The 9,785-nt window shown below is 25.6% G+C and overlaps 1 protein-coding gene across 2 annotated transcripts; it reads left to right on the forward strand.

The window, feature by feature from the left end:
* The first annotated feature begins 413 nt into the window (after positions 1 to 413).
* On the forward strand, positions 414 to 7,264 carry LOC122854366 (spindle and kinetochore-associated protein 1-like). Of its 2 annotated transcripts, XM_044154943.1 has the most exons (6): positions 414 to 527; positions 735 to 867; positions 949 to 1,070; positions 1,182 to 1,668; positions 1,752 to 1,935; positions 7,204 to 7,264. In XM_044154943.1, exons 2-5 carry the CDS (start codon positions 780 to 782, stop codon positions 1,910 to 1,912), a joined length of 858 nt encoding a protein of 285 aa, XP_044010878.1. In that variant the 5' UTR covers positions 414 to 527; positions 735 to 779; the 3' UTR covers positions 1,913 to 1,935; positions 7,204 to 7,264. The 2 variants fall into 2 exon arrangements, with proteins under 2 accessions (XP_044010878.1, XP_044010877.1); XM_044154942.1 differs by lacking the exon at positions 7,204 to 7,264 and having other exon boundaries at positions 1,752 to 2,204.
* The last annotated feature ends 2,521 nt before the right edge of the window (positions 7,265 to 9,785 follow it).

Below are 9,785 nucleotides of genomic sequence, written 5' to 3' on the forward strand. Positions count from 1 at the left end.
TGCAGTATCCTGAGCAATTTTGATGACCAGCGTTGGAAGATGAACATCCGCTTAAAAGGTAGGATTTTATTTAATTGATGTAATTGCATATTTGATCTTGGTTTATATTATTATAAATTTAAATTTGCTGCTTAGAGCGCAATCATTTTTATTTATTTTTTCATATCGCTCTGTGATACGTAATTTAAAGATTTAATGCATGTCAAACAACATAGTGTTTCAATTTTTGAAATTTATTTTTAATATTCAATAAACACTTGTTACTTGTACATGTATATTTTTTAATTTATTAATAATTTCAATTGAAAATGCGCGGTAAATAAATCAAGCCACCATTTTGATTTATCAGTTGCTTGTTTTCACCACTCAAGCAGCACAGTATGTTCACCGTAAAAAAAAAAAAAAAAACAGTGAAAACAAGTAAAAAAAAAATAAATAAACACACCGGTCAGCGATAAATAGTAAAATTTTCCCTCTAAAAAAGCAGTTGTTTCGAGTTATATGATATAATTATTACTTCTATCCAGGTAAGTACTATTTATATTTATTATTTATGTATAAAAAATATTCATTAATATTTATTCAAAACAATTTAATGTCAGTGTTTATGAGAACGTCACAATTGGCGCCATAAAACATAACCACAAAAATCCATTATAAATAAAACCCAAATAAATAAATAAACAAAACAAAATAGATATAAAATTGTTTTTAAATAATTGTTAATATTTTAGGTTTATTTTCTGCATTTTATATATTGAAAATAAAACAATAAAATAATGGCTCGAATAATAAGTCTCGAAGATGTCTTAAAAGACCAAATCAAAGAAATCAATCAACTTGAAATGGTCACGTCTTTCATCCAGAGTAAGTTTTTATATTTTTTAATGATTATATTCAAATTATTTTAATGTGAATTATAAATTATAATATGATATTAATTTATAGACAAAGAAGAATTAAAAGATTCTCTTATTCAGGCTCAAAATGACATTGAAGATTTAAGCATTGGTGTGTTGGGACTAAAAAAAGATTTAGAAAAAATGAAAGAACACAATGTTTCACAAAGGGTAAATTTAATTAAATAATTTTAATTAATAATATTAAAACAAAAACCTAGGGTCTTAATAATAAAATTAATTATTGAAAATTTTCTCTTTTTCTTTTTTTTTGTTGTTTAGAAATTGATGGCATTGTACCAACAGTTGGATGATAGAATTATTCATATGACAAATAATTTTCCAGAATCATTGACTCAACAGTTAGATAGACAAGAAGAAAAATTAAATCCAATTATAAAAGAAAAAACTCCAAATTCATACAAAAAACCATTGGCAATTGTAACAAATTCAGATTTAACAAAATGTGAACCTATTATTACTGGAGATTCAATAGTAAAGGATTGTAGAAAAATGTTATTCAAAGATCCTGAGGATTCTTATATAATTAAAGAATTATCTGATTCTGAATTTTCAAAGATACCAAAATATATGATTGGAAGACAGACACTTTCAACAGTCAATGCATTCATCACAACTATCAATCAAATTATGAAATTTAAATATGGTATATTAGCACTTGGTAAAGTTGGTGCACGTAAAAAAGGTGAATTGAATCTTTATCTTGAATTTAAAAAAGAAGAAAGTGATCTTAAAGCAGCAAATCAAGGTAATACATTTTTTTTTTTTTTTTTCATACAATTCTATGAGTATAATAGAAAAATTAAAATAATCAATTATCAATTATTTTAGAAGGTGAAATTTATTTTTTCAATGCTGATGATTATGAACGTGAGACTAATTCAAAATTAGACAAAACAAAATTAAATTTACTTACTGTATTACGTCACTGCAAGAGAATTCATGAAATACGATTGGGTAAAAATGTCAAGTACCGGGTAATCACATCATAAAATTGAATTCAAAATAAAAAAAAGTGAGTCTTTTTTTTCTTCTTTATATTTTTTTATTACAAACTTATTTTATACTAAAAAACTTGATGGTCCAAGTACTAGATATAAAATAAAATACGAAATATAAAGAAAAAGGAAAAAAAAAAAAAAGTTAAGAATTGAACTTGAGGTCATTGATTAAATAAAATTCACTTAAAAGTCTCGATAAAATATACAATATATATATATTTTTAATATTTTTATAACTTGTTATATATTTAAAAAATAATAATAATAAAAAATTGATACATAATATACATGAAAAAATTAATCTTTGATCATCACTCGATAATTAAATTATCTCTTGATTGATAGGCCTGATAATAGTAGCAAAAAAAAAAATCGAAGCGTAATATAAAAAATATAAACAATTAAGTCAAGTTAATATATATAACATGGGGGGTAAGCGTGAAACAGGATAGCAGATTGACATTAGTATTGTTATCATCAGTGATAAATGAAAATTAATTATGCACAATAGTAATTTATCTAACTAAAGGAGCCACAACGTTTGAATTTACCGTATTAAACCAGAGTTAAATTGTCAGTATCAAATGAAGATATATATGTATTGGACAATGACTTTGCTAGTTATATTCTGTAAATATATATATATATTTGACGATCTAAATGCATATACATATAAACGCAATGTATATTACAATGAAATCGATTGGTACGACCTGCGACTGATGGGGAATGGCAAGTAACACCGAGTGCATTGAGCAATAGTAAGCACTCACTCACTCAGTGAATACATTGCCTTTCCTCTCTCTCTCTCTCTCTTTTATTATTTATTATTCTTCTTGCTTCTCATCATTTTACATTGATATATACTATCCTTATTCCTCACTTGCTAAAGTACAACCCCTTTTTAGTAAGAGGGATTGTTGGGGTTGGGCATTTGGTACATAAAGTGTACAATTCTCGTATTCTCTCTCTAACCCCTCTTACATTGTCATAGAATGAGAAAGATAGATAAAAAAAGAAATCAAATAATATAAGAAAAAGAAAGAGAGAAAGTAAAATAGAGGGATAGTTCTATAGTCGACAATCACACTAGGGGTTCTTCAAGCACTCTATGGGTAAAAAATATATATACGTTTATGAGAGTACCAAAGTATGGTACCCCCATCGAAGACACTGAAAGAAAACAGTTAGCGATGTGGAAGAGTAAAGAGAGACAATGTAAAGGGAGTTTTTGGAAATTTATATATATATACTATATAGATAGAGTATAGGTACCCATACATATTTAGTACACCCAAAACTCTTGAATATTTAACTGGACATGCAGCTGTTGTCTTCGCAAAGTTTCAAGCTATACTGATAACTCTTTTTTTTTTTTTTGTTCTATTTTATTTACTTGAAGTAAATATATTATTAACAATGATAAAAATATAATTTATTTTATATTTTTATAGTTAATTTATTTTGAAATTTGATATTTTATTTATTTTTTTGTATAAGAAGATTAAAAAATATTTTAATATTTATCTTGGTAGATATGAAAATGAAAACCCAAAAGTTTTGTCTTTTTTGGAAGTTGTTTTACATTTTTTTTTTTATATACTATTTATGGCTTTGAATAATTTTACATTAATTGAAATTATTTATAATTAAACAGGCTAAATAATTAACTGCTTCAATTAATTTAGAAAAAGAAAAAATTTAACTTTTTAATTTCTTTTGCAAATTTTAATAACAAAAAAAAAATTTTTTAAATTTTAAAATTTTTATAAACATTTATTTAATTTATTGATATTTTTTTTTTACATTTTACATATTTTAAAATGTATTTTTTTAATTGGAAAAAACATTTTTTTATTTTCCATTTTTTAAAATATAATTTCGATATCAAATTACTTAATATAAAAAAAAAAAAAATTGATATATATTTTGATAAATTATTACAAGCTCATTTTATTTGTAAATAATATATTTTTATTTTTTCCTTGTAATTTTCTTCAATTACTATATACATATGCCAACTTGCATTCAATAATTTTTGCACTTTCAGTGTTTTCTATATATGACGTCTCACTCTGTCTTTAGCTACTCATATTTACTCGGATAATATTTTATGTATGATATTCAATATCCATATCAAACTACCTTCTTCATGTTAATTTAATTAATTCCCATCTACTATATATCAATTATCACAAATATCATCAATTAATATTCAAATGAAAAAAAAAAAAAGGAAAAAAGAAAGGCAATATAACAATCGCTCTTGTCTTTATATATTATAAAAATTTTTTTTTAAACCCTTGAAATACGATGTAATTGTACATTGACTGACATGTCTAGTCGAGTATTCATTAATTTTTAATTTTTTTGATGTACCTCAGGTGATTTTTTATGTATATAATTTGCATGATAGATTGAAAAACTTTTAGTATTGTTAGATACTTAAAATGCAAAAGGTCTTGGGGCTTCGTATTTCAATATTCTTTATTGTTATTTTTTTTTTTCTTAGTTATTATATTTTTTCTTTTTTTTGAACGTTCCAGTTGAGCGCGGGTATTGATACATATTCCACGAATGGCACGCAATATGGGCGGGTTACTCATGGAAAAATGAATATACCGTTTAGACCTAGTAGGTCTTCTTCTTTTTCTATTTCTTATTTTTTTTCTTCAGCTACTTTTAATACTTCTTCATCGTCTTCTTCTTCTATAACTACTACTTATTTTCTTGATGGTGCTGATGATGATACACCAGAAGGGCTATCATATTTCATTTATTATGCGTGCGGAAACCTTATATAGGTACCAGAATAATTTTTTTTATTTTTCAATAATATATATTTTGAGGTATATATTTATTTCCATTGAAAATTATTCATTTATTTTTTCTCACTCGTCTACTGGTGGATTAGATTTTAGGTATTATATGAAAAATGAGAAGAGCTGGTAGAAAAAAAAAAAAATAAAAGAATATTATTGTTATTTAAAAAAAGGGCCAAATTGATATTAGCATTGCTTGTTTGATTTTTTTTTTCTTTTATTTATTTTTTTCGATGGGCATTATGCACCTTGTTTGGCGTGTGTCATAAGCCGGCTGTGATAACAATTAACGTTGCGTGGGATCATACGTGTAGGATGAGCAACATTTTTTTATATTTTATTTTTATATATATATACGTCTCTCCCCAATTTATTTTCTTATTTTTATTTTTTTGTCAACCTGGAGTCCATTAATTTTTTTTTAGTTCCCCCTCGTAGATAACTGGTCATGTTGGACTTCATCAACTCTAGACAAAAACTGTGTTCTACATGTGTGTATGTTTTTTCTAATCTTTTTTTTTATAAACTAGAAAAAAAATATCAAAAAAAAAAACAAACACAACCCTTGAACGAACGAAAAAAAAAAAAAAAGCTCACTGATAAAATTACCATTATTCATTTGAGATAAAAATATATATATTAAAAATTATACATAAATTATTTTATTTATTTATTTTAAAATTATATTTATATATAGTTTTATTTTTTTTATTTTTAAATGCATTTATCTTCTGGGATAAATAGAACAAGAGAGATTATTAAAAAGATTAAAAAATTTGTGGATTAAAAATAAGATAATAATGATGCGGTGAATATAAATTTTTTTTTTTTCATAATTATTTAAATAATAATAATGATAAAAAACAAATGTTAAATTACCTAGTACTTTTTTTTTTTTGAAATTTATGCTTGCTGGCTTGACAATGGAACACAAGACTTCAACTTTTAAAGTCCCTTGAATAAGTAATTTGTGACACAATTTTATGAACATTATTCTTTTGAAGTTGTAAAAAAGAAAATAAATAGTTTTAAAATGAAAAAAAAAAAGAAGAATAAACTATAATAATAATAATAACGATAAAAGGGGGTGAGTCATTAACGTCTCTTTTCCTGGCAAGTATTCACTTCAACTAAAATTTACCATTCTCTATGTATTGTTGTAAATTGCATAAAAAAGTGGTTTTTATTTAGAGTGACATGAATACATTTATAATAAAAAAATTATGTATATATGTAGGATATGAGAAAAAGAGCGAGATATCTTGAGGTCTTGAGTTTAAAAAATATATATATATACATACCATGAGTTTTATAAGTGTCTCTCTTGCAATGTTAAGATGCATGCAGCTGTTGATTGATGCTCCTGCGACAAATTCTCGGTCGCGCCGCTTCGTAATTACAATTTATGACCAAGACACTTTTCCTTTCGTTTAAAAAAAATAAAAAAATATATACGTGCACAAACCTTATAGATTTAATGGTGTGTTGAATAACGAATAATATACACATACCCCTTCACATTCAAATCCAGCACCATACAAATTAAAAAAAAAAAAACGACAAATTTTTTAAAAGTCATACTAAAAATGACAGCAAACAAAAAAAACAACAACAACAAACTAAAATAATAAAAAAAAGTAAATTTAAATTTAAAATGACATTGTGTTTCTCTTCATCAATGTCCAACGAGTTTAAAAATTCTAGCTATAATCATCAACCCCAATCATCATTATTATTTTCACGTCAAAACTCAGTTGTTGTTGTTGTTGTTATTTATAAAAATAATAATGATAATAATAAAATGTCAAATGGAAAAATAAAAAAAAGTAGAGTGTAGGTGGTGGTGTGTTTGATGGCACAAGTATCTCATCAACATCATTCGCAGTTCATGATGTCATGCATGTATGCATATTAAAGATAAAATGAAATGAGGAAAAACGGAAGTTGAAAAGATACATCTGGCATATAGAGAGATAAATAGAGAAATATATACGATAAGAAGATGGATATATATATAATCCTAAAACCAGACCAGAAACCAATATTCTTAAAAAGTTATATTTACATCAAGAGTAGCTAAAATGTGTATGCTGCGAATGAAATTCCTTTAGATAGAAAGAGAACCAAGCAGCTAAAAAAAAAAATAGAAAATAAATAAATAAATAAAAAGAGACATGCATACTTTGAAGCTAACTTAAAAGTCAAAAAAAAAAAAAACATTACGTTCTAGAAGCGCGATAATCGTCATGCTTCGACGATGGATTTATTACTCAAGTTTGCCATGCATTTGTCATTCATGCATAAGTCTTTATTTATTTATTTTAATTTATTTTTTTTTTCTTTCGCCTCTTATTTAAAATTTTATTATTTTTTTTTTATAGCTTCAGTGAGGGCACTAGTTGTTTGATTATAGAGTAAAGCTAAGATACTTTTATAACATGAAAGAAAATTTATTTGTAGATATATATCGCGCTATATAAAATGAATCAACGAAGAGCAGCGGCTTTTGAGTCCAAGAAGATAATCCGTCGGAAGGTGAAGCTTTTTGTTTAAAAGTAAATAATACTTAAAAGTCTCTATAGACCCCCCAACATTTATGTATGAACAACTGCTTTTTTTTTTTTATTTTTACTTTTTTTTTTCCATCGCATTCTCTATATATATATTTTTTCACGGATATGAGGATTTAAAATGTAGGATTTGCATATACAAATAAATTTAGTTCACGAGTTAAAAGGTGCAAGAGACAAAGAAATAAAAATAATATTAAAAAATAAAAACCAGTGTATATATATACATTTGGAATTTTATTAACATTGACTAAAAACAACTTGACTTTAAATTTAAATTTTACAAATTGAAATATATATACCGAGAGTTCAATAACATTTAATGTAATTTTAAAAATGATAATTTTAGAATTGAATTTATTAAAAATTTATGTAAATCAAAAATATATATACCTATATATTTTGCAAAATCTTGATAATATATTTATAATGAATAATTTATTTAATTTTACAATGAAAATAAGTAATTAAAGGCTTATGATTATATTTGGTTTATATAAATCCCTTGAGGGCTTTGACACAAAATTTGTTATAGCAATTATCCACCCATACATGTATACATAAAGTAAAAATAATTCAATGAATTAATTAATCAACTGTCAATTAACTAAACGAATGTGTCTATTTGATAATGTTGCTTCCAATTTGGACACGCTTGTCACTGTGATTGTCATGATACAAAAGCATAATATGTATATACTTGAATTAAATACCTTTACCTATATATGACGATGATGATGATGATGATGATGATAATGAAGGTAAACCCATCATTTAACCGCGAATTACTCGAATATTCTCCAACTACTAAATTTAAAGTTACAAATAATATTGTATATGTTTATATATATGTATGTTTTGTGGCTTTGAAATTGTTGTATTAAGCGATTTGTCACCAACATTTGTGTATATATATACATAAAGCAAAAGTAGCAGCCATACACACTCGTCAATTGCATTCAATATAATCAAGTATTAATGTTTGATCTACTGCTTACAACTAGTTTGTTTGTATTAAAACATGTTTAATGTTTATTTGCGCGTGGTTAACTTTGCTATTTATGTGTTTATATTAATATAATACTTAAAATATATATATGTGTGTCCTAAATAAATTTATCTTTATGTTCATTTATGATGAGTTTGTTTGACTGTACAATGATGTACAGTAAATTTATATATGTATACAAGTGTATACAATATTCCAGTAAGATATTATAAAAATCATTAAGTCATCGAAATGAAAATATAAGGGGACGCCTAAACAAAATAGAAATCAAGTATTTTATATACATCCAAGCAACCATTTAGACCCCCAACTGATTTCGTTTCGCTTTTTTTTTTTTTTTGTTCATTTTTCTTATATATTTTTCGATCATCATTCTTCTTCTTCTTCATAGTCATTCAGCTATCTACAACTCATCACTGCTTGTCGTCTCTGCATTTGAACTTTGTTGATGAGCGTATATAAAGTTTTATAAATTTATCTGTGTGTGTGTGTGTGAGAAAAGAATGAAGAGAGATATGTCCGGAAGATATTCGTCTGAAATCGCGGGCAATTTAATGGCTCAATGTTGAGTATGACTCGTCGTCGCTCAGGACATTGCTGACTCTTTTTCTTCTTTTTTTTTTTTTTGGAGGGATGAACAATGAATGAATCTGGTGAGGAACCAAGCGGAAAGAGAGCAAAGGATGACGATCATCCGGAATTTAAGGGGAGACATGACTCGATGAAAACGACGATACAATCTTTTTTTCAAATTGTTTAGTGCTTGCTATAACCAACCCCTCTTGTTTTAATTTTTTTTCATTTTTTTTCTTTTTCTTGATGTAGTTGATGAGTCACAGGATATGTGTGTCTATATCTATGACAAATACTATACACTAAAATTTAGTATCTCCTTGTGTTATCCTATATATATATTTTTATTTTACATCTATATCGTTTGGATATATATTTTTTTCTATATTTATATATTGTATGCTCTTTAACTTATAGGGGGTGAAAATGGATGAGTCGACTTTAATACTTATATTCCATTTCACTTCCGTCACACACTTATATACAAAATTTTATCATTTATTATTTCTGTAACTGAGAACTTTTGTATATATATTGCGTGTTCGTTCGATACATTATGAAATACTTACAGCTGAAATAAAGAAAAAAAAAAATGATGATAATAATAAAGTAAAGGGGGTATAGTTGAAATAGAATAGAAAATAATAAAAATGAAAAAAAAAAATTGGATTTCAATAATGCAAAGTTTATTGGGGGCTGTGGTATTATAGGACCTATAGATATCACATGCAATGCGTATTTTATATATAAAATAACCGGTTTTCTTGGATGCCGATCCACGAGTCCGATTCCAACCTGATTTTTTATATATATTTTTTTTTTTTTTCATTTACTTGACTCTTTTTTTGTATTTTGTGGTTTTACAGCGACCACCGTGATCGCCCTCTTTC

Source organism: Aphidius gifuensis, linkage group LG4, assembly GCF_014905175.1.
Source record: "Aphidius gifuensis isolate YNYX2018 linkage group LG4, ASM1490517v1, whole genome shotgun sequence".
NCBI lineage: Eukaryota > Metazoa > Arthropoda > Insecta > Hymenoptera > Braconidae > Aphidius > Aphidius gifuensis.

Coding starts and splice junctions, on each gene's coding strand:
- LOC122854366 (XM_044154943.1), top strand. CDS start 780: ATGGCTCGAATAATAAGTCTCGAAGATGTCTTAAAAGACCAAATCAAA. Junction 868..948: donor GGTCACGTCTTTCATCCAGA/GTAAGTTTTTAT, acceptor ATTAATTTATAG/ACAAAGAAGAATTAAAAGAT. Junction 1,071..1,181: donor AACACAATGTTTCACAAAGG/GTAAATTTAATT, acceptor TTTGTTGTTTAG/AAATTGATGGCATTGTACCA.